Source organism: Penicillium cosmopolitanum, assembly GCF_028827165.1.
Source record: "Penicillium cosmopolitanum strain IBT 29677 chromosome Unknown utg000011l:1.0-3548175.0:1.0-3550911.0, whole genome shotgun sequence".
NCBI lineage: Eukaryota > Fungi > Ascomycota > Eurotiomycetes > Eurotiales > Aspergillaceae > Penicillium > Penicillium cosmopolitanum.
Genome location: NW_026622681.1, coordinates 1,569,968 through 1,593,150, shown reverse-complemented (window position 1 = coordinate 1,593,150; position 23,183 = coordinate 1,569,968). Strand labels below are relative to the sequence as shown.

General features: G+C 48.9%; 10 protein-coding genes across 10 annotated transcripts; 3 read left to right on the top strand and 7 right to left on the bottom strand.

Annotated features, from left to right (window-relative positions):
• Positions 1 to 188: 188 nt before the first annotated feature.
• N7509_012087 (uncharacterized protein) lies at positions 189 to 1,433 on the bottom strand (the record flags this gene model as incomplete). The annotated part of the gene is made up of 1 exon (XM_056636724.1): positions 189 to 1,433. One exon carries the CDS (start codon positions 1,431 to 1,433, stop codon positions 189 to 191), a length of 1,245 nt encoding a protein of 414 aa, XP_056482754.1.
• Positions 1,434 to 1,852: 419 nt separating this feature from the next.
• Positions 1,853 to 2,802, top strand: N7509_012086 (COG2 family protein; the record flags this gene model as incomplete). The annotated part of the gene is made up of 2 exons (XM_056636723.1): positions 1,853 to 1,867; positions 1,933 to 2,802. 2 exons carry the CDS (start codon positions 1,853 to 1,855, stop codon positions 2,800 to 2,802), a joined length of 885 nt encoding a protein of 294 aa, XP_056482753.1.
• A 158-nt stretch (positions 2,803 to 2,960) lies between these two features.
• On the bottom strand, positions 2,961 to 4,030 carry N7509_012085 (mitochondrial 54S ribosomal protein uL1m; the record flags this gene model as incomplete). Its single annotated transcript, XM_056636722.1, has 3 exons — positions 2,961 to 3,053; positions 3,117 to 3,681; positions 3,762 to 4,030. The coding sequence occupies 3 exons, from the start codon at positions 4,028 to 4,030 to the stop codon at positions 2,961 to 2,963; spliced, it is 927 nt and encodes a 308-aa protein (XP_056482752.1).
• Positions 4,031 to 4,228: 198 nt separating this feature from the next.
• N7509_012084 (glutamate--tRNA ligase GUS1) lies at positions 4,229 to 6,663 on the top strand (the record flags this gene model as incomplete). Its single annotated transcript, XM_056636721.1, has 9 exons — positions 4,229 to 4,489; positions 4,551 to 5,096; positions 5,166 to 5,226; positions 5,315 to 5,436; positions 5,487 to 5,629; positions 5,685 to 5,751; positions 5,801 to 5,969; positions 6,028 to 6,046; positions 6,090 to 6,663. 9 exons carry the CDS (start codon positions 4,229 to 4,231, stop codon positions 6,661 to 6,663), a joined length of 1,962 nt encoding a protein of 653 aa, XP_056482751.1.
• A 287-nt stretch (positions 6,664 to 6,950) lies between these two features.
• On the bottom strand, positions 6,951 to 7,775 carry N7509_012083 (uncharacterized protein; the record flags this gene model as incomplete). The annotated part of the gene is made up of 1 exon (XM_056636720.1): positions 6,951 to 7,775. The coding sequence occupies one exon, from the start codon at positions 7,773 to 7,775 to the stop codon at positions 6,951 to 6,953; it is 825 nt and encodes a 274-aa protein (XP_056482750.1).
• A 1,559-nt stretch (positions 7,776 to 9,334) lies between these two features.
• N7509_012082 (uncharacterized protein) lies at positions 9,335 to 9,625 on the bottom strand (the record flags this gene model as incomplete). The annotated part of the gene is made up of 1 exon (XM_056636719.1): positions 9,335 to 9,625. One exon carries the CDS (start codon positions 9,623 to 9,625, stop codon positions 9,335 to 9,337), a length of 291 nt encoding a protein of 96 aa, XP_056482749.1.
• On the bottom strand, positions 9,626 to 9,876 carry N7509_012081 (uncharacterized protein; the record flags this gene model as incomplete). The annotated part of the gene is made up of 2 exons (XM_056636718.1): positions 9,626 to 9,684; positions 9,726 to 9,876. The coding sequence occupies 2 exons, from the start codon at positions 9,874 to 9,876 to the stop codon at positions 9,626 to 9,628; spliced, it is 210 nt and encodes a 69-aa protein (XP_056482748.1).
• A 1,745-nt stretch (positions 9,877 to 11,621) lies between these two features.
• On the top strand, positions 11,622 to 14,879 carry N7509_012080 (putative plasma membrane H(+)ATPase; the record flags this gene model as incomplete). The annotated part of the gene is made up of 5 exons (XM_056636717.1): positions 11,622 to 11,806; positions 11,854 to 12,023; positions 12,086 to 12,309; positions 12,375 to 13,106; positions 13,173 to 14,879. The coding sequence occupies 5 exons, from the start codon at positions 11,622 to 11,624 to the stop codon at positions 14,877 to 14,879; spliced, it is 3,018 nt and encodes a 1,005-aa protein (XP_056482747.1).
• Positions 14,880 to 15,552: 673 nt separating this feature from the next.
• N7509_012079 (Class III chitinase) lies at positions 15,553 to 17,014 on the bottom strand (the record flags this gene model as incomplete). Its single annotated transcript, XM_056636716.1, has 2 exons — positions 15,553 to 16,858; positions 16,908 to 17,014. The coding sequence occupies 2 exons, from the start codon at positions 17,012 to 17,014 to the stop codon at positions 15,553 to 15,555; spliced, it is 1,413 nt and encodes a 470-aa protein (XP_056482746.1).
• Positions 17,015 to 19,728: 2,714 nt separating this feature from the next.
• Positions 19,729 to 21,693, bottom strand: N7509_012078 (uncharacterized protein; the record flags this gene model as incomplete). Its single annotated transcript, XM_056636715.1, has 4 exons — positions 19,729 to 20,428; positions 20,506 to 20,621; positions 20,653 to 21,005; positions 21,144 to 21,693. The coding sequence occupies 4 exons, from the start codon at positions 21,691 to 21,693 to the stop codon at positions 19,729 to 19,731; spliced, it is 1,719 nt and encodes a 572-aa protein (XP_056482745.1).
• Positions 21,694 to 23,183: the final 1,490 nt, after the last annotated feature.

Here is a 23,183-nt window from a genome sequence, read left to right as displayed (position 1 = left end):
ACAACATCGCTCGAGAAATAGGTGAGTATTCTTGATTTGGAGGTGAGTCCATATTGTAGATTATTTATAAGCATATAATATGGAGGTTCGTTGAGGGGCATCACGCGGTCGTAAATCATTATAGTTCATGAGTCGTTATATGTGAATGACTTAGCTTGTCAAATATAGGGCTGGTTCTTGGTTGTTTGTCAAATGGCAGTCTCATCAAGGGATCGTGCGAGCATGGCTCGTAGTCGACTCTCCGCGGACTGCAGGGCCGGGCGAGACTCCGGCTCAGCTAGATGTGCAGTCCACTTCAACCAGCTAAGTACAGAGCGAACTGCCTCTGGCGCATACCATGTCTTTGGTGCTGTAATGTAGGGAGGGTTAGGGCGGCCAGATAAGGGGGGTTGTGGTCCATTCGGAGTCTCTATACCGGCTGCCTGTGCATCAACATGTGCTTCTGAGACTACAGCAGGGGTGGTGACGTCGGCTGAGTGGCTGCCATCATGTTTGGCAGTGGTGGTCTTTGCTAGTAGATCTCGGCCAGTTTGAGGTCTAGAAACAAACTCACGAGTGGCCGTCGGAATGTGAGCATCTATGGCTCGAGCTGCCTCCGGCTGCATCGGAAGCTGTTGTCTCTGTGTCCGCGTTGACAGATCTAAACCCGAGGCACCACTGCGCTCTCGCGCAGACGCAGCCTGCCGAAGACTTTCCAAGTACCGGTAAAAAGAGAATGGATGAATCTCCTGGCCCGCATTCATCATGTTAGGATCATCGTCAAATATGACCACCCCCTCATCGGCACGCCGTTCATCATTCGAACTGGCTTCCTCCACCGGCCCTAAACCAACTTGCGGAGCCCGAATCTCCCCCAAGGGCGCAATATGACTTTCATATTCATTGGCCAGGCTTAGCTTGCTGCGTCCACAGATCTCGGCGATCGAGTCCAGTGTACCGCGGATATCGGGCTCGATGGCCTGCAGTATACTCTCGATACTGAAATCCTGGACAGCCGGGAGCGGCGGCCCCGACGGACGGGAGGAAGCCGAAGTCTTCGAGCCCGTGAACGGGAAGAACCGGCGAGGAGACATGGTCGAAGACTGGTTCGTCGTGTCATCGGCATTGCCAGAATACGCTCTTACAAGGACGGGTTGAGTAGGTGTAGGTGTAGAGGGCAGGATACTGATACTCCGATCAGCTCGAGACGAGTGGAGATGGAGATCTTGGTTCATTTGACGCAGAGCAGTGGCGCGAAGGCGATAATCAGAGTCGTCAGCTGCAGAGTCGAAGTGCCGCCAGCTTGCGTAGTGAGAGGGGCTTGCGCCTGCGTTGCCCGCGGGAGGCGCGTAGGACGGAGACAGACGGGACCATCCTTGTCGGGGGAAAGACGAGGAGGACAGCCGACTACCGTCCCAGCGTGTGGCCAGCGAGTCTAACGAGGTTGGGTCCATCGTGCATCAATGCGGAGTAGTCGAAGGTGTACAGCGCAGAGTACTGTAGATTGAATACCCCGCTCCGAATATCTTGTCGCGAGTCTGCAGGGTTAGGGTCGCCACACGTCTACTACACAACCCTCACGAGGAGAGGTGCATCCAAGTGGCATAAGTGGTGCATGTGCAACTCCCGATGCGCTGGCAATGTGAATCAGTGGGAGGTCTGGGAGACCAAGACAAAGTCAAAGTCAAAATTAAAAACCTTTTGGAAAGAGAAGAAGAGTAAGTCCGGCCTCGGGCAAGTTGAATGGGAAAGAGTAAAGTAGACACCCAAAACAGACGCCAAGACTCGACTATGTCGGGGCTGGCCAACTCCACCACTCAACTTCACTTGTCATCTTTGTACTTAATTTGGTCCGCGAGTGACTTCGTCCATGATGAACCGATTCAATGTAGGTCATTCTGTTCATTTTACACCTTCTTCTAAACCGTTTCTAACTAACGCTTCTTCCTCCAGTTCGGCGGCGACTCTGACGGGTCAGGGTCCGACTTTGATGAGGACCCCTCCGGCCTGCCTTTCCCTGAACCACTTTCTCGAACCTCGTTCCTCGCCCCTGATTTTGACCCGGCTACATTCCTCTCCTCTTTAACAAACCGACATCAAAGCCTCGAGGACTTGCGACAAGAATTGCGGAGCTTGGAACAATTGCTGAATAAGGAGTTGTTGGACTTGGTCAACGAGAACTATCAGGACTTCCTCTCTCTGGGGACAGCTCTCCGCGGCGGCGAGGAGAAAATCGAAGGCGTTAAAGTCGGCCTGTTGTCATTTCAACGAGATGTGCAGTCAATTCGGGACAAAGTTGAAGCTCGCCGACGGGAGGTAGAGGGACTATTGAACCAGAAGCGACAGCTCCGCACGCATGCAGACATCGGCAAAGACCTCCTTGACTATGCGGACCGGGTCGAAGAGTTGGAATACCGATTGATGATCAAAAATGAATCTACTGCGCGGGACATTACAGAGGATGATGGTTCCGATTCCGAGTCCGATGTTTACGGAACCGATAGTGATGACAGTGATGAGGAGGAGCTTGGGGACGGGGCCGCACCTGTATCATTGAAACGGCTCCAGCGTCATGTACAGAAGTATGTGTTCTTGACGTCGATAGCCACCCGAGTTGGCGAAAGTCATCCGTTTCTGCTTGCTCAGCAACCACGTGTGGGCAAGATCAAGTCAACTGTGCTGCTGGACCTGAAGACTGCGCTGGAACAAGCTAGTCATGCTGGTGCCAAGCGTGACGCAAGAACCATGGCAGTCTTGCGTCTCTACGATTTCATGGGCGAGGATGTGAGTGCAATTCTAGCACTTAAGAATCTGAAAGTATAGATCGCCCCAGCGTCATTAACGGGCTGGAAATGCATAGCGTCGGCGTTCAGGTTTGTGGGAGTCTCTATTGAACAGATATGATACCATGATACACCATGTCCTTTCCTAATAAAACAAGATCTGTACACGCCAGTAGAATATGAGAAAAAATAAGTAATTTACACGCCGGTCAAGGCAGAGGTTTCGGGGGAGTCGTCAGTCTTAAACTCTCCGTTAAGACTGAAGCCGGTGCCGTGGGAGGAGCTCAGAACCTGATTGACGGATTAGCGGGTTGTTTTTTTTTTTAAAAAAAAAGGAACCTCTTGACCACTCACAATTTCGTAAATCTCCTTGCTAATACGGTCGTTGAGACCAGATGCATCCTTCTTGATCTGATCAATCGTTGTCCGCAAGTTGTCGCGCAATTGTTCCGGAGAGAAACCCAGCTGGCCGATTGGAAGACGAATGACAGCATCACGCTCACGGTAGACGGTACCACCACGAAGATCCTCAACACGGGAAGCAACATCCTCAACGACAGTACCGGCCTTGGCGCTGGGCATGAGGCCGCGAGGACCGAGAATTCGACCCAAGCCAGCCTTGTTGAGAGCCGGCACACTGTCCGGGTGAGCCAGGCATCGGTCGAACTCGATTCGACCGGCCTTCACAGCCTCAAAAACATCGGTTTCACCCACCAGGATGGCACCGGCGGCGAGCGCATCCTTCGCGTGCTTTGAATCGGGGGGACAGATGACGCAAATTCGGGATTCGGTTTGGACGGCGTGAGGAAATCGGATCATGTTTCGGATGACGGGGCCATCTTTCCTTGTGCGTAGGCGAATGTGTGCCTCATATTTGATGACAGTTGGGTTGCGGCCGACTTCCATGGCTCGGAGATAGCTGTTATAGAGAATAAATATCAGAGAAACAGAAACGGTAAGATGTCACGACTCTCTTGCGACGATCAATTGCAAACTCACCGCATAGCATCACACAGGGTATACTGCTCCATATCCTTCAAGCTCTTCTGTCGGAATTCGAGAGGTCCTCGGCGAGAAGTCTTGGGCGCCGCGGCGTTCTTACCCTTACCCTTCCCCTTGCTCTTGTTCTTTTGCGGGTTGCTTCCCATACCTCGGGCTTGTTGGAGGATCGAAAAAGCAGGGGTCATTGAAGTTTCCCGAAGTGATGGACGGCATGATGAGAGAATGCCGCGTGCCGCAGTGGGCATTGCGACGCCGAGGGACGACATGGCTTGGTGTTTGATGTGTAGATCCCAGCGGAGCGGAATTGTCGAGGTTTCTGACGGAGCTCTCGGCGCCCGGAGAAAGTGTAGGGCCGACCATCCCGATATGACTCGCCGATATGACTCCGCTGCCCCTCCAAATTCTTAGTTCAGATCGTTGATCATCTTTTCTGTTGTGCGCAAAGTGAACAAAATCACTGCACAATGACCCAATTCGATCTGACTGTGGCCACTCGTGGCAACCATGCCGCAATTCTTCCCGTGGTGCTGATTGCGACCTCTTTGAACGAGGCTCGTCCTGCCCCGGCCATCCAAATCAAGTATGAGGATACCGCAGTTCTCAGCGAGGGCGACAAGGCCATTGTCCAGCTCACTACCGGTGGAAAGTCTGTATTCGGAACCCTGAATGCCGTCAACGAGCTTTGCACTGCCTTCCCCTTCCTTGCGGGCAAAGACACCAAGCTCGTGAGTTCCACAACCCCGCCATACATCTACTTCGGTTGATCTAATATCAATGTTTCTCTAGGAGACCGAATGGATCTCTCAGCTTGACTCTTTCACTACCCTGGATTTCAAGGCCCTCGACCCTGTCCTCCAGCGCCTTGACACCCACCTCCTCCTCCGCTCATTCGTCGTCGGATACTCCCTTTCGACCCCGGATATCGCTCTGTGGGGTGCCCTCCGCGGTAACCGTGTTGCCGTTGCTGCTCTGAAGAAGGGTACGCTTGTCAACCTCACCCGCTGGTACCGATTCCTGGAGGAGCTCTGCCCCTGGACTCTTACCGCCATTGACTCCCTGACCGCTGCCGCGAAGGAGAAGAAGTCCGCGAAGTCTAAGGAGGGTGCCAGCTACGACATTGCTCTGAAGAACACCGACGGCGGTGTTGTCACTCGCTTCCCTCCTGAGCCCTCTGGATATCTGCACATTGGACACGCCAAGGCTGCTCTTCTCAACGACTACTTCGCTCACGAGAAGTACAACGGCACTCTTCTGCTGCGTTTCGATGACACCAACCCCTCCAACGAGAAGGAAGAGTTCCAAGATGCTATCATGGAGGATCTTGCTCTGATGGTATGTTATCCATGTTTATTTGACGCCCACAAAATGTTTCCTATCGTATTTATTTGCTAACAAAAATAGGGTATCAAACCCAACAAAACTTCCTACACCAGTGACTACTTTGATGAGCTTTATGCCTACGGTATCGAGATCATCAAGCTGGGCAAGGCCTATGCCGATGATACCGACAAGGAGACCATGCAGAAACAACGTTGGGATGGTATTCCTAGCGCGCGTCGTGAGCTTACCCCCCGAGGAGAGTTTGGCCCACTTTGAGGAGATGAAGATGGGTACTCCCGAGGGTCTCCGCTGGTGCATTCGTGCCAAGATCTCCGCCGATGACAAGAACAAGGTACATTTCCCTCTATCAAAAATGTTTGACAACACACTAACACTCCAAAGGCCCTTCGTGACCCCGTCATCTACCGCTGCAACCCAGCTCCCCACCACCGCACTGGTACCAAGTGGAAGATCTACCCCACCTACGACTTTGCCTGCCCTGTCGTCGATTCGATGGAGGGAGTCACTCACGCCCTGCGTACCATGTGAGCATACCCTATACTTCGCAGTATATTATTGCAAAGCTAATTTTCCTGTTAGCGAGTACCGTGACCGCAACCCCCAGTACCAGTGGATGCTCGATACCCTTAGCCTGCGCGGTGTCCAGGTCTGGGACTTTGCTCGCATGAACTTCATTCGCACCCTCCTCTCTTAAGCGTAAGCTGACCAAGTTGGTTGAGAGCGGAGTTGTCTGGGGCTGGGACGACCCTCGCTTCCCCACTATTCGCGGTATCAGACGTCGCGGTATGACCATTCCTGCCCTCCGGGAGTTCATCCTGAAGCAGGGTCCCTCCAAGGCCGTCACTCTCTTCGACTGGGCTCTTAGTAAGTCATATTCCTACTCCAAAGTATTCCAAAGTATACGTATAGTAACGAGCCACAGTCTGGGCTACCAACAAGAAGTACATTGACCCTGTTGCCCCCCCGTCACACTGCTATTGCTAGCAAGGATGTCATCAAGGCCACTCTCACCAACGGCCCTGCTGCTCCTTACACCGAGGAGAAGGCCAAGCACGCCAAGAACGCCGCCGTCGGAATGAAGACCGTCGCTTTCAGCGCCAACGTCCTTCTTGAGCAGGAGGACGTCAAGCTCTTCAAGCAGGACGAGGAGATCACCCTCATGAACTGGGGCAACGCTTTCGTCCGTAAGATTACCACCGGCGCCGATGGCGTTGTCACCGGCCTCGACCTCGAGCTGAACCCCGGCGGTGATGTCAAGAAGACCGAGAAGAAGGTTACTTGGCTCGCCACCGAGGGGCAGGAGCTGATCCCTGTTGAGCTGGTCGATTTCGACTACCTGCTGAACAAGGACTCTCTGACCGAGGAGGACAAGCTTGAGGACGTTCTCAACTACAACACTGAGTTCCGGGATAGTGCTGTCGCCGATGGCAATGTCTCCCAGCTCAAGGTTGGTGATATCATCCAGTTTGACCGCAAGGGCTACTACCGCGTTGACCGGGCTGCTGCCCCTGGTGTTCCGGCTGTGTTCTTCAACATCCCCACTGGTAAGCAAAAATAAGTGGTGGGTGATGGCTTATATGTGATGTGAACGAGAAAATTGAATATAGTTATGTGAATTAAAATGAAGGCCTGTACACTTGCGATCAAACTTATACTATTGTAAGCGTGTCAATATACGCGCAGGGTATTTTACCTACTGATACATTCTGAGAATGCGTCGCTTCAGTAAAATAAATGTGGAATTCAAGTTGATAGCCGAACTGGCAACTAAATTGGAATGAAGATGACAGATCATGGCCATATTTTTGAGACATCTCCAGAGCCAGCCCCCCTTGTCCTGCATCACTAATTGATAGCTTTGCAAGAACGACATTTCACCACGATCTGATCATCATCAATATCAATGATCCCATTGAGCCAATTGCGGCATTTAATGCAATATCTTCCCTGCTCGAGGCTCACCTTCGCAGAATTCCATAAACTAAGGCAAGCAACCAGCTCCCGGTTGATCTCGAGCATCCTCGCGATGATCCTTGAGCCCAGTCTTCCAAACTCATCAAGGAATGAAAAGAACTCTTCGTTCTTCTTGAAGAAGGACAGATGTTCGGTTATCAGTTGGTCAAGATGATCTGTGAGCGTTGGATCATTTGGAGTCGAGCTCATGACTTTTTGTGCCGCATCGAGAAAGCCTTCGGGTGTGAAATTTGCACTCAGCCATTCGCAGATCCGGGATGCTGCCAGAGCATACAATTTGTCGATTCCAAATTTATCAGCCGCAATATAAACGTCGATATTGTTGAATATGACCCCATCCTCAACTGAGACCTTTTCAAGCGGGCTGCTTTCGAGTTTGGCGCTTTTAGATAGATTGATCGCAGGCAGATTCGCAAATAGGTTCGAGCTGCTTTCATCCGCCACTGTTCCCGGGGTGTCCGTCAGACCATCTGTATCAAATGGGGCTGGTCTCCGCTTGCGTGGAGCCTCAGTCGGTGAAGTTGGCTTCCGTTTAGACGAACCTCTTGTGTCCGAAGCTGCTTCAGCCTTGAGATTCATAGTGTGGCCGGCTTCGCTGTAGTCTTGGGTGTAAAGAAAAGCGAGAACGCGCTCAATGCATTCCGGGTCATCGTCAGGCAAGTCAATAACGCAACTTGAGGATTCTTTCACAAGCATCGTAGATCAGTTGTCAGTCTTTCAATCGGATGAATAGCTGGACAGCTCATACCTTGAATCCGCTGCTCATTGCGGCCTCAAATTTGAGACTGAGAACACAAAACGATGCGATGAACATCGAATGTGACCCTGCCAAATTTGACCTTCATGTCGGAATATTTGCCAGAAAGAAACATGCGTAGCATGTGGCTGCTCTCAGCTGTTGAAGCCATCTTTTTTAAAGAGATCTGAATCGGGAAGTGAAGGAAGGAATAATATTGTGTAGGAACTTTCAAGGTTGAAGAAGAATGGAAGTCAGGTGAAGAGAATAAGGTAAGAAGATCACCTGTCCAGGTGTGTAGGAAGAAGAAAATGAAGTGAGATGAAGAGAAGGTTGGAGGGCTGAGTAGGTAGATATGCCCATCTTCCCGAGCAGGAGGCCACAATTACTGGACCAATTTATTTCCTATTTTCTGTTAGGACAACTTTACTTGAGTAAGATGTAATCGGTAAATTGGCATGAATATCTATAAAAGAGTTCTACCGGTGTATATAAGTTTAGACTTGGGTTTGAGATTTGGGCAGAGATACTAGTACCTTGTAGTGAAACAGGGCAACATGAGAAGGATTCCAGCTAGTGCGCGTCTGGCACGGCCACTGGAGGTGGTGGGTAATAGATAGAGGAGAATACTTAAAGGTTGTTATTTGAAGGGAAAGGTTGTCCGAATCATTTCTCCATGATGGTCAGCCTTAATACTAATTACTTGGGAACTATGGCGAAAATCACTTATAGGTCGGTGGCGTTGTTGCCAACTGGCTGCATGGGCCACATATTTTTGCTTGAGCAGCTTTCTAAAGTGCTTTAATTGTCTTTAGTTAAATAAGTCCTTAGTTTAACAAGTCTGCATGTCCCTAGGGAGGCCTCAAACGGGGGGTTATTGCCCCTGCCTGCCGGATGTAAAATAATACCACCACCACAAGTGCTTGGTATACGCTCCCTAGACTCACATTGCTAGTAATTATGTATACCATGATGAATTTTCCCCCCTCTCTCAAAAAATGGTATATTTATCGCTGGAATATTGTATCTAAACTATTTTTAGTGCAAAATAATTTGTGCTTCAACATTGGTAAAAGCCTCGGGATCAGCAAAACAAGAACGAAGGTTTTTGTAGAACAACGTAAGAGCCAATCTATTGGAGGAAAAAATACAATCTATGAATATATTTATGTGAATAAATTAAATGTTTGAATTGGCCATAATATTGATTCCTAGACTAGCCACTAGAATGGCTAGAAAATTTGAATTCTACTATCGTCAATCTCGGTCTCGGTCTCGGTCTCAATTCTTCCGCCCTAAATTTAGCGATGATACGCTTGTTATCAGCAGTCATCCGCTCGATATTGGTGGTGAATTGCTTGTTGGTGGACTGCATCTTCTTCACAAGTGCTGCGCCGAGGGGCCCAGATTTCCGAATCAAAGAACTGAAATCATTGCTGATTTCCCGATCCACCAGGGATTTTCCAAGACTCTCCGAGATTGCTCCGACAAGATAGTCTTCGAGAGTAGGGTTGATTGTTTACGAAGGGCCACAGTCCAGGATCTTGTTCGCTACGGTCATGAGTCCGCTGGACTTCATGCCGGCATGTGCTCTCAACCAGTTCCTTATTTTTGCCCCTGAGTACCTTTTCAAGCTGGGAATTCCAAACTTGTCGGCTGCAATGTAGACGTCGATGTTGTTCAGGACTTCCAAGGGGGCAAGTGACAATGTGTCCTGTGAGGTGTCTGTTGCAGTCGTTTCAAGCTTGAGGTCCACAATATGACCGGTCTCTTTGTAATTCTGGACATAGAGAAAAGAGAGGACGCGCATTTAATCGTCGTCAGGTAGGTCAATGACGCCGCTGATTGGCTCCTTTTTCAACCCCCGGTCTGTGGTAAATAAAATGAAAATGTTCTTACTTTGAATCCACCGCGCATAGCAGCTTCGAAAAAGGAGGATTGAGGGCAGACGATAGCCCGGTGCATATTGAAAGTAAAATCCCCACAGGTGATCTTCATGCCCGAGTGAGTCCCTTGAAGGAATATTTCTAGCAGGTGGCTGCTGTCGAATGCTGGAGCCATCCTGGCGGCAGTCATAATGAGACGAATTCAAGGTGGATGAGGTTTTCGAGTTTAATTTTGTAGGTGGATCATAAAATTGGGATGAAGAGAAGAAGATCGAAATCAGAGTGTAGGTAGTGAATGGTGCGGTAGGCAACAACCCGACACTTCTCAAACGGAAAGACACGCAGGTCAGTCGGGGTCGGGTGGTGGTAATCGAGAAGCTTGAATCATAAGCTAGTCACTGAATTGGCTCCTAGGTTACTTATATCATCAAAAGAGAGTGCATCGCTGCTGAATTTAGCTTTTTGACTTCGCAATACTGAGTGCTCTCCACATAGTTAGGGTATATTATTATTTGTAAAAGGGTTCCAGTGGCGTAAATGGGCCTAAATCTAGCTTTGAGGTTGAGCAGAGTAATACCTACCTGCGTAGGAGGTAACACTGAAGAATTATTTTATGGATGGACGTTTTCCAAGTCCCAGAGAGTTTGTAGAACAAAGCAAGGCGTGAAAGGCCTAGAGGTCAGCAAACCAAAAAGGTGTCTATATTACAACAAGGCAATCCGTGCTGCAAGGGAGAACCAAGATTTTAACACTGGCAAGTTATAATAGTAGTAACTATTGTGTTAGTATTCCACTCATAGTGATGCCTATTTAACAGCTCTATGGTGTTCTGCTTTTTAGCTAGGTATCTCAACTGCCTAGTAGGTGTATTAATCCATGGATATAATCACGTTTCGGACCACATTCTCTATAAATACCGCCCCGGCCAGTACCCTGTTCATGACGAGCCTCTGAAAAACCAAGCTTCCGGTCATGGGGTCATCGTGGTGACCGGCATTCAGCGGAGTCTATCGGCACATGACGTCGGGTGGACATTGAGGTTCGGGACAGTCAACAATACCCCATCCGCGATGGTACGCTAACCTAGCGAGCCAGAGATACCGTGAGATTCTGGATGTATGTGTGGCCGAGCTGTCAGAAGGCTTGGAAAAAACGGGCCAATGATGGGGTGCAGACGGTGACGCTAAATGACGATCCCCGCACGACTCCACTCGTAGATATAGATATAACAAAGTTGCAACAGTATTTGGATTTGTTCTTTTTCAACTCTCTCTCTCACTCCCTCTCTCTGTGAACACTATTCCACTGCAGCTTGCTTGACGGAATGATGGAAACCTCGCGTGTATCCATGGATAAAGACCCATCTCGGTAATTGTACTGGCTGGGCCCTTTCCATGACCATGGTTTTGAGCAACGGCCCGATCTTGAGAAGGTTCATCTGGGTAGACCAGTCGTCTCATGGGTCAATATCGGTCAATGGTGGCTGAATTGAGTTGGTACCTTAAATCCGAGGGGAAGAATGGTATCATAGTATGATGTAGTGCCGAAGGCTTCCTAGAATCGACGTCAGCATGAGTGACTGAAGAAGGAGCGGGGGAAACTGTGTGAATTTTTCTGAATTTTTCTCACGGTAGTGTGTAAAGAAGACCAATTGTTGTTCTTTTTTGTTGCAATTGCAGTTGTAGTTTGCTCAGTGGTGCACATTCGGCAAGGACGTCATCTCCTTCGCTGTTTACAAACACGCCCTCTTCTTTTGCTTCTCTTCCTCTTCTTCCTCCCGCACTCCCTCTCATCCCTCATCCCTCATCCCTCTCTTTGGGGCCCTACTTCTTTCTCTCCGCTTATACAGCAAACATCTCCCCTCATCCGCCTCATCGCCATTTTTGAGCTTCTCGTGAAAAGGTAAACCCTCTTGCCAGGATGGCGAGCCAGGGTGATGCCGAACGTGCTGACGGGCGCCGTGGCTCTCGTATCTCACGCGCTTCCTTGAAGGAAGACTGGGCTACGCTGGACGAGTATGGAAAGCTTGTTAAGTATGTGTCGACATACAAAGATGCCAGCGCCATCGCCGCCGAAGATGCCGATGTTGAGGAAAAACGCCTCTGGTATGCCCCATGGAAGAAAAAAAGGTGCACGTTCGAAAGGTGGACAGCAAAGCTCCAGCTTTTCCCGATGACTGGCTCATCACCGATATTCGCGAGGGTCTATCGAGCGAGGAAGTCAACACTCGTCGTCGCCGTTCGGGCTGGAACGAGCTCGTCTCCGAGAAAGAGAACCCCATTGCCAAGATCCTCTCGTACTTCCAAGGTCCCATTCTTTACGGTGAGTTTACCTCAAAGCTTGTCCCACTTGGTATCAATCAGTACTAACCCCGTTGTGAATAGTAATGGAGCTGGCTGTCTTGCTAGCTGCCGGTCTAGAGGACTGGGTTGATTTCGGTGTGATCATCGGTATCCTTTGTCTGAACGCAGCTGTCGGCTGGTACCAGGAAAAGCAAGCTGCCGATGTAGTCGCCAGTCTCAAAGGGGATATTGCCATGCGTGCTATTGTCATCCGGGACAGCACCCAGCAAGAAGTTCTGGCTCGTGAACTGGTTCCTGGGGACGTGGTAAGTAAATCCAATGATAGTGAACCCCCATTTGCGACTGTGCCAACGGCTTACGAATCATCTAGATCATCATCGGCGAAGGCCAAGTGGTTCCGGCCGACGCCAAAGTCATCTGTGATTTCAAAGATCCCAACGGTTGGGAAGAGTTCAATCAACTTCAAGAGCAAGGCATGCTCGGTGGTGGATCCGAGACCGAGGATGAGGATGAGCAGAATAAGGAAGTGCAAACTTCCCAGCCTGTGGACAATGCCGACGCTACTGACGCTACCGACGCCACTAAAAAGGGCGAAGATGGTGAGGGATCCCCACAGCCCAAGACTCGAAAGCGCGGATATCCCATCCTTGCTTGCGATCACTCTGCGATCACCGGAGAGTCTTTGGCCGTCGACCGCTACATGGGCGATGTGATCTACTACACGACCGGGTGTAAGCGAGGCAAATCATATGCTGTTGTTCAGGCCCCGGCGAAGACATCATTCGTTGGTCGCACCGCTAGTATGGTCCAATCTGCAAAGGGTGCTGGTCACTTTGAGCTTGTCATGGACAATATTGGAACATCGCTCTTGGTTCTCGTGATGGCGTGGATCCTCGCCGCCTGGATTGGTGGTTTCTTCCGCCATATCCCCATTGCCTCCCCGGGACAGCAGACTCTACTTCACTACACCTTGTCATTGCTCATTATCGGTGTGCCTGTCGGTCTTCCAGTCGTTACCACTACGACTATGGCTGTCGGTGCCGCGTATCTTGCGAAGAAAAAGGCAATCGTCCAAAAGCTAACCGCCATCGAATCGCTTGCGGTAAGTGCTGCCCCAAACAGATGTCCACCGAATTCAGATCATGCGATCAATACTAACCACGACTAGGGTGTTGATATCCTCTGTTCTGACAAGACTGGTACTCTCACTGCCAATAAGCTGAGTATTCGAGATCCCTATGTGGCTGAGGGTGTAGACGTCGACTGGATGTTTGCCGTCGCGGCTCTAGCATCTTCGCACAACACTGAATCATTGGACCCAATTGACAAAGTGACGGTATTGACACTGCGACAATATCCTCGAGCTCGTGAAATTTTGCGTCGCGGATGGACGACTGAAAAGTTCACGCCATTTGATCCAGTGTCAAAGCGAATCGTTACAGTCGCCAGCTGTGATGGAACCCGCTACACTTGCACAAAGGGCGCTCCTAAAGCAGTTCTTCAGCTAACCAACTGCTCGAAGGAAGTTGCAGATCTGTACAAGGCCAAGGCACAGGAGTTCGCCCACCGAGGCTTCCGCTCTCTCGGTGTTGCTGTTCAGAAAGAGGGTGAGGACTGGACTTTGCTCGGAATGCTGCCTATGTTCGATCCGCCTCGTGAAGATACGGCCCAGACAATCAGCGAAGCCCAGAATCTCGGAATCAGTGTAAAAATGCTGACCGGTGACGCTATTGCTATTGCAAAGGAAACTTGCAAAATGCTAGCACTCGGTACCAAAGTTTATAATTCTGATAAGCTCATCCATGGTGGCCTCAGTGGCGCAATGGCAAGCGATCTGGTCGTAAAAGCCGACGGGTTTGCAGAAGTCTTCCCTGAACACAAATATCAAGTGGTCCAAATGCTTCAGGAACGTGGGCATCTAACGGCAATGACAGGTGATGGCGTAAACGATGCGCCGTCGCTGAAAAAAGCCGATTGTGGAATAGCTGTGGAAGGTGCATCTGAAGCCGCACAATCTGCATCTGACATTGTGTTTCTTGAACCTGGCTTGTCGACTATTATCGACTCGATCAAGGTTGCGCGTCAGATCTTCCACCGCATGAAAGCATACATCCAGTATCGTATTGCTCTTTGCCTGCACCTTGAGATATACCTTGTGACAGCAATGATTATTCTCAATGAAAGCATTCGAGTCGAATTGATCGTTTTCTTGGCTCTTTTTGCCGACTTGGCAACTGTGGCCGTGGCCTACGACAATGCATCGTTTGAGCTACGCCCTGTGGAATGGCAACTTCCGAAAATCTGGTTCATATCCGTGCTTCTGGGCATCCTCCTTGCCCTGGGTACGTGGGTGGTGCGTGGTAGTATGTTTCTACCTAGCGGCGGCATCATCCAAAACTGGGGTTCGATTCAAGAAGTGCTTTTCCTAGAGGTCGCGCTCACGGAGAACTGGCTCATATTCGTCACACGTGGTAGTGACACCTGGCCGTCGTTTCAGCTGGTAACCGCGATTCTCGGAGTCGACGCTCTTGCGACGATTTTCTGCTTGTTCGGCTGGTTTACGAATCAGGATATGAAAACTAATCCCCCGGATAAGTTTGTCGAGACAATTAACGGTTGGACCGATATCGTGACTGTTGTTCGAGTCTGGGGTTACAGCCTTGGCGTGGAAATAGTTATCGCACTCGTCTACTACATTCTCAACAAGATCAAGTGGCTGGATGATCTTGGGCGCGTTAAGCGTAGCAAGGGCGAAATCAAGATTGAGAATCTGCTCGGTCACCTGTCTCGCTTGACTGTCGAGTATGATGAGCCTGGTAAGCCGAAGGGCCGCTACTTCCTGGCGGCTAGCAAGGAGGAGGAAGATGTTGAGTGAAGGGGCTGGGAGGATTATGTGGCGCTTCATTCAAGTGTCACTGGGGATCATTCCAAGGGATATGGTCATCTCCTTGCTTAGTTTCGTTGATTTTGCCTGGATCTAGGGCTTAGAAATTTCTATGGCCTTTTCTCCTTCTTTTTTTTCCTGCCTGGCGTTTTCGGATGGAGAGGGAATATGAATGTAGGGTCGAAGTTTTTCGCCTTTTTTTTTATTCTTAATTGTTTTGGACTTCTTTCTTTCCGATACTCTAATTAAGTTTGTAACATAACTCGAGGCAATCATGGTCACGGTTTTTTTTAATCAATTGGTTTACCCACGCTACTGGATGACCTGCTTAATTCGTACTACCCCTGTTGGATTGAACTTGACTGAAGCCCGGGCACTGGCATGTAATAACAAAATTGACGCAAACTCAAATAGTTTCTGACTGGATGAATTTGATTCCAATCGATATTAGATTATGAATTACGGGTATCAAGGAGAGTAAATAAGAAAGTACATGATATGGTGAAAGTGGTAGTAGAAGGAGTGAGACCAGAAATGGAAGAGAAAGACCAAAAGTCTTGCAGACGATGCCAGAATTGTGAGAGAAGGAAATACTGCACACTGCCCCTTCCTTAAATTTCTCCTTGATTTAAACGCCTATCAGAACGAGAATTCTCCGCATAACCTAGTTCTGGATGCGTCTGGCGAATCGAAGATTCTTAGTTAGGCCTTGTGCCACATTCATGACAGGACCATTGGCCTGTTGAAGACCTTTCAGCAGGCCGAAGAGATCAGAGCCCAGAAGAGCAGATCCAGCAGCATCGGCACCCTTGGTAAGATCCGACAAATCGGAAGTAGGGTCGTAATCTGGGGAGACAGGCATGTCGTCGTCGTTGTCTTCGTCGTCCTTGGCAGGCTTGGCCGCAGGCGTGGTGGTAGTGGCGGGTGCTGCCGTAGTCGTCGAGTCAGCGGTGGGTGCGGCAGCTTGCTGTGTCGAAGTCGAAGTCGAAGTAGAAGTCGGAGTCGAGGTCGAGGTCGAGGTTGGCTTGGGAGCAGCTTCGGTAGCAGAATTCGTGGTCGATGTAGTCGTTGGCTTAGCCGGAGCGTCGGTAGTCGTTGTCTCTGCGGTGGGAGTCGGCATTTCGGGCTCACTGGACGAGGATCCAGATGCAGATGAGGAGGAAGAGGAGGACGAGGAGCCGGGTGCATTGGAAGATTGCGAGGTATTCGGTGAGTTAGTGGACGTAGATGCAGACGTCGTGGTCGACGCCGAGTTGGACGACGACGACGAACCAGAATCACCACTGCCATCACCCAGGGCCTTGACTACGGTGTCAATAAATCCATCATTTGCGTATGCCTGTGTTACATCCCACATCATAACACCGCCGAAGCTCTCGAACTTCTTTGAGTACTCGATCACATCGACCAGCTTGTCGGCTGGGATGTATCCAGTGCTGGCGGCAGTTGTATCGGCGGGGACACCAATGATGACCTTGACATCCTTGTTCTTGGAGACTGTCTTGGCCCAGTTATCCCATTCTTCGAAGTTATACTTGGAGCTCGTGGCATCCTTGTTGAAGTTGTTGACGCCGCAGAAGTTGTTGTAGAACTGCACCCAGATGGCATCGATATACACGGGGCCGTTAAGGATGTCCTTGTCGGCTTGGTCAGGGTATGGGCATTGAGGAGCAGCAGTCAAGAAGTATTTTCTATCGGTCTCCTTGTTGATCAGGGCGCGGAGCTCGTTGGCGAAGGGGGCCATATGCGTCACACTGGATTCGAAGTCGAAGTCGAATCCATCGAGGGCGGCATCATCAAAGGGACGCTTCATTTTGGAACCTTCCTTGACGGGACCAAAGGTTTCCCACATCAATTTAGCTCCAGCTTTTGCATCATCCTCGTTCTTGAAGCCGCCCTCGCTGTAAGTGGCACCGCCGATGGACAAGAGAATGGTTTTACCCTTCTCTTGGCACTTTTTGATGTCCTCACTGCCGAATGTTAGTTTGTCGCAGGGGTTGTATCACCGGTCATACGTACCCAATCTTTGGACAGTGCTTCAGTTGAGTTCCCTCAAACACTTCGCAATCCTGAGATGTGACAGCGAAGTCAATCTCGGGAGCACCACCAGGTCCGTTGACCATCATGTCGAATGCGATGGGAAGAACCTATATCTCTGTTAGCTATTCCCATGAGACTTCCTAACGCAAATATCCATACATCGATATTGTCATCTGCCAAACATGTCAGTTTCGATACCTTGATATCTTCAATGCCTCCAATTACTCACCCTCGCAGTAATGGGCCAGTGGCTTTTGGTTCTCTCCGCCCTTTCCTTGCAATGAGTTTTGGCCTTTGAAACGCAGTCTCTGGTCAGTAACATTCTCTTGCTCCTGTCGTAATTTCTCTCTTACCCCAGTAAACAACAACGTTAGAACTCGAGTTCAAATCGAGCTTTGCTTGAGCTCCGCCCAAGGAGGCCAGCAGCAGGGACCAGGAAATGTACGTCTGAGAGCGACGCATAGTGTTGTTAAATATAAGGAGTGGCTAATATAGTTGAGAGATTGCGAGTATTAAGGAAAGAAAAAAAGAAAACTATAACCCTAGAAGGAACGGCGGGATCAAAGCCCAGGAGAAAGGTCGAATTGTCGTAAACGCACGAGATAACACGCGCAGGAACCTTGTGACAAGGATACCTTAAATAGGAGCCGTCGAGTTATTTTGCCTACCAGTCTGCATGCCACTGAGAAAAACAATCCACCTGGTTCGCTGCGTCATTTGGCCGCACTGGCTCTCATCCCGCATGGTATGGGCCGCAATGTCCCCCCACCAGCAACCCGAACAACAAAGGCTCACCCCGGCCGGAGGGGAATTGCTTGCGAGAATCATTGACATTAGCTTGAAATAATTTCCTTGGGTATTTTCATTGGTTTCTCCTTCCACTTCCACAGGGCAATTTGCATTCCGGAGTGGTTGTCAAGGGGGCAGGCTGGTGATCTGGGAATGTTCGTCCAGAAGCGCACGAATCGACCCCCAAACATGTTCTAGGCCGTGTCAAAGGTTGATTCGGCTTGCAATTATTGCCAGGTTTGAAACTGATTAACTTGAACTATTTGAGGCTCTCCGATGTTGTACATAGTTCTCCATCGGCAGCCTCCATCAAAAAGAGCAGATAACGTCGAAAAGTGAATTGTATTCCAAGTTTGCCCCTCAAGCACTGACTTTGAGATTTTGTAGAAGGGGTTTGCTCCATCTTGTTCCTCCCGATTTTGTTTTGGTTATGGGTTATGGGTTTCGTATATCACAAGTAGATTTGATCAAGTGAACCCAGTATATTACCCCCTTTCCGGGTGTTCCTAGTACATACGACCATAGGGTGTGGAGAACAGGGCTTCCCGTCCGCTCAGCCGTACTTAAGCCACACGCCGGCAGGTTAGTAGTATGGTGGGTGACCACATGCGAATCCCTGCTGTTGTATGTTTTTGTTTTTCTTTCTCTAGATTGAGATTTTGGCTTGCTTTGTCCGTACGGGTTTTGATCGGATTTTTTTTGATACCAAGTCACCGATCACTATTGAAACTTCTGGTAGGATATTTGCCAATCGCATCCCTCATCCTCCTTCATTGCGATTTCGGCTCTTTATGCCCGTTCTACGGAATATTTCGGTGCGATATCATATTTTTACATTTTAATTATCTACCCTTGGTCAGGGATATACTCGCACAATAGATTCTGTCTAAAATCGAAAGTTTGGGTTGAATATTTATTTTGACATTATTGAGGCATGGCACGCATCACTAGGGATAGTAGTAGGCATATTGACGTTCTGGATTGTTGCTGTCTCTCCTGACTCGCTAATTGGTACCACACGATATCGCCGGGGCGGAAAGGGCCAATGGCCTTAAGAAGTTCCAAGTTGAAGTACCTAGTAGGGCTACCTAGTGGTCAGAATATTGAGATCATAGTTATCATCCAGGGGTTTTCCAATGTTGTCTGTTTTATTGGTTTGAGGATACTTGGCCTCTGGGGTAGGGCTAAATGAAATTCAACTTGAACTTCAGAGTGCTCGATGGATATATATTCTGTCCACGTTCTATACTAGTACCTTCGGAGTACAATCTCGAAGCAAACTTGAAGTCTGAGTACAGCCCTAGAGAGTACCTATTTTATATACAGAATGTGACTAGAGCTCTGGACGAAAAATAACTATAGAAATGGTCTTGGCCCATCCATTGTAGGATAAATCGTTTAACGTGTTGCTCACTTTGTTCCAATAATTGCCCTTGCCAGATAGCTCTTCCGAAGGACCCACCTGGGGTCTCAGCCGCGTGGCCTTGTGGATCCAAAGATCCGACCGATGTTCCAACAAGCACGTCTCCGTGGCGCAATTGGCTAGCGCGTTCGACTGTTAATCGAGAGGTTGGAAGTTCGAGCCTTCCCGGGGACGTCTCTTTTTGCTTCTTCTATCTCTGCGATGGAGGATGTTTTTTTTTTTTTGGGGGCGACGGGGGTGGGTGGGGATGGATGGAATGGCCCGATTTTTGTGTGCGCTTCGCCGTGCTTGCGCGGCTGGAAAACCCAATTGGGGTCCATTGTCGAATCTGGTTAGGGTGGCAATTGCGTGACTACCAGTCGCGAAGAAGGTATTGCATTTAATTTTGGCGGTGATTGGGATTCATCGATTTTTTGAATTTATCGCGGGGTTAGTCTACATTATTTCAGGACTTGGAAGGAGAATTTCAACTTGAATAGATCCATCCTGGTATTGGATTTTGTTGCTATATATTCATCATAAACGCATGATACATTAACTCATAACTATGAGTGTTCTTAATATTATACAATAACCGCCTGCCCTGTCTCAGCGGAATGCGGAATTCCACAAGTCTCTGGCAGGTTCATCTCTCAACCGACAGACGAAGAAAAACCTCTCTAATATAGGGACCGCACTATCCCAACCTTCCAGCCCTAACTGGTCTGCGGCATCCACGAGGCGAGTCAGAAACCACGGATGACATCTCATTCCTCTGGACGCAAGACTGCCTATGAAGAGAACCCAAAACAGTAGGTCGGGAGCAGTGCTTCGAATCACTGGAAGACTCCCGAGTAGGCTTTGTCGTAGCGTCTCAGTATGAGCTTCCAAACAAGCCATGCCGTAAAAGCTCCAAACTCTTACAGACGCGTAGGTCAAGATTGTGAGTCGCAGCGTTTCTTGAAACGGCGTGAGCACACACTGATATGGTAGAGCCAGTAGCCGATAACCCAAAAATAGTAAACAGTCATTTTCAACGGACATCGGTTCGGCAACGACAATGTCCAAGCTCTCGTAATAGGTCACCAGCTGCTGGAACAAAGAAATAATCGACTTGAACATGGGCGGAATATCTCTCGACCAAGGTGAGTCGAGGAAACTGGTGCCGAGATTGGAGAGTTTGGATAGTTTTGTAAATCGGTTGTTCAGTTTGAAAAAGGCGGACTCTTTGAATACTCTGTTCTGGAATTTAGAACACATGTAGAGTGCCGGTGGTGATTGAGTTATCAGCCCTCGAACGAATGCGCAGCTGTGAAAAGATCGTTAGATGTGTTCTGAAATCGAGGTACATATTCTTATATGGTATGCGGGAGCCGTGAGCTTTACCTATAAACCATAGCCAGTAGGCCAAAATCAAGAGCATCCAGTCCACCTGCCCCGGCAATTATTTTATCCATACCATTTATATGTGCTTCGACGGCCTCGACATTGCCTTCCATACCCTAGATTGGTGTGAGCAGGAAGCCTTCCAACAAGACCCGAAGCCGAGCCCACGAGAACGAGGGCGGTGACAGAAATTCTTACCTCTGCGACAATAAGATGAGAAATAATAAAGATGGTTGAGCCAGCGTATATCTTGGCTTTATTTTGCAATAGCTCCTGGACTGATTTGATCGTTCCAACGCGGAGGCGAAGTGCATCCTGTGCGGGTTTCCGAATCATGTCCGGTGGAGCACCACATGATTCGAGAATCGCAGCACGGTGAGATGCGCTGATTGATAATTTAATTTGCATCAAGGCGGGATCTTCGAGGGCCTTTTGCCAAAACCAGACTACCACCCCGCTGGAGCAAAGAGGGAAGCATGATCTTGAGCTATGAATTCGATCTGCGTTAATGTGTTAACTAGTATTTCACTTGGCGGATGAGGACAGACGAAAGTGAATCAAATTCAAATTTGGGTGTAGATTAATGCTGGATAGGACTGGACTGGGCTGTGGCCATGGTATAGGTAGTAGGCACTCACAATGTTGGAAGTAAATATTTGGATTTTGGTCAATGGAGACGGCCAGAGCAGGACTTCCATCGAGGACCCCAGCTCCGATGGAGTTATTTATTAATGGGCATTGCTGGGAAGCTTGATAGTGGTTGCGACATTCCAGCACATTGTCATCGTAATCTTCTTCATGCTTGGGCACACGAGTAGTGTTTCTCTCAGGGTTGGTGGCCGTAGTAGAAGAGGTAGAAGAAGTAGAAGACGTAGTAGAACTTGAATCGGACGGTGAGGGGCCCTGATGATCGGGAGGGGATTTTAATTGTTGCAGCTGCTTCTCCCTTCGCATGCGATGATGGCGGGTCCTTACGAAAGCCTGCTTAGAACGGGATAATTCGCGGCCTTGAGACTTATCATCCTGGTAATCTACCCAGAGGAAGTCGCCTGGGGGCCGGATGACTAAATTCTTTGTCTTGGTATCCGGGGCATCCTTCACAAATTTGGGTTGCTTGGGTGGGACTCCCACACCGAGTCCTCCCCGGCTTGACTGGGATCCCGGCTGGTAGTGCTGACCGGACGGCATGACTCGGCTCGACAAGGATATTGTGTACTCCCCCAGCCTTACTCAGTCGCAAATGGGTGATGATCGGAGAAGCTAGTTGTGAGGTTCGAATGAAAAATTGCCCCTGACGCCCCGCTCGGACCTCTCCGGTGCGGTGCGGTGGTGTGCAAGTGTGTTCGTTACATCTATGTGGGGACCATTGCGAAGCTGGTACAGCCTATCGTAGCGAGCAGGGGGGGGAATGGAATAAGCAGGATTTGGTGAATCTTGTAGAAGGGGGGCTATGATGTTGGAGAATATTTCAAGGTTCAAGTTTGCCGGAGGTAAAGGTAAAAAGTAAAGGGTAAAAGGTAGTGTGACTGTGTGACTATTGTTGGAAACGTGCGGGGAACAACTTTGCCATCCCAACACCGGAAGATTCTCGGCTAAAAGTATTTTCTGAGATATGATGCAATAATTTCCGCCACTTCTCAGCAAGCAAGTCTCCGTGGCGCAATTGGCTAGCGCGTTCGACTGTTAATCGAGAGGTTGGAAGTTCGAGCCTTCCCGGGGACGCTTACTTTTTGCTTTTTATATGTCATATCATAATATATATACTACGACTATTATTAGTAAACTTTGTTTTTGTTGTTGGAGCGCTAGAAGACGACCAAATAAAAATCATATCTATTATTAGGTACCCAAGACAAACTACCGCCGGCAGAGCGAGGTGTCACTATCAATTTGTGGCTATCAGAGCGATCGGAGGGGGAAGGGATTGGTCCGCAGAGATAAAAAGAAAAGGAAGCATAAGAACTTTAAAACAAACAAACAATCGAATATAGACAACTGAAGGGCAGTATCAAAAAGAAACTAAAAATTGTCATTCAGGGGAGTGACCCCGGATCTCAAATAGACAAGCGAAACCAAAGGGGGAATCCAAAAGAATTCTTAAGTCAAGACGGTACACAAGCGAAAAGAGCAGCAAGAACATACAAAAAGGAGTCACAAGCGGTCAACTGCAGAGTCCAAAAGAATAGAGAAGAGAAGAGAAGAGTACATCCAATGTATAAAGGAGACGTAGTTCCTGCCCGGAGAGGAATGGGGAACAACCAAAGCTTGGCTTTGCCCTAAATGAAACAAACCATTTGATAAACTTCAATTCACGATGTCAAGGAAAACCCATACATCCCTCTATAAACGACCATGTATAGAGAGAAATCAAGGAAGAATAAAGAATAGAGAATCACAGAAAAGATTTCAACAATAAAAAAAGTACATACTCATAGTAATCCTGTAAAACCAATCGGCAATATCATCAACGCCAGATCAAGTCAAATTCAGTCAACAGGGAAACGCCGAATGCCACAAGAACAAAGTGGAGAGAAATGGACACATAAGAATAAAAAGAGCAAAATGGGTATCTCGATCGAGAATCGAGCCCAACCGGGTACAACAAGAGGGTATAGGGAGGTTGGCCCAGATTAACATTATCGAAGAACTCCCCCCTCTTCGTCAAGGGATTTGCACAC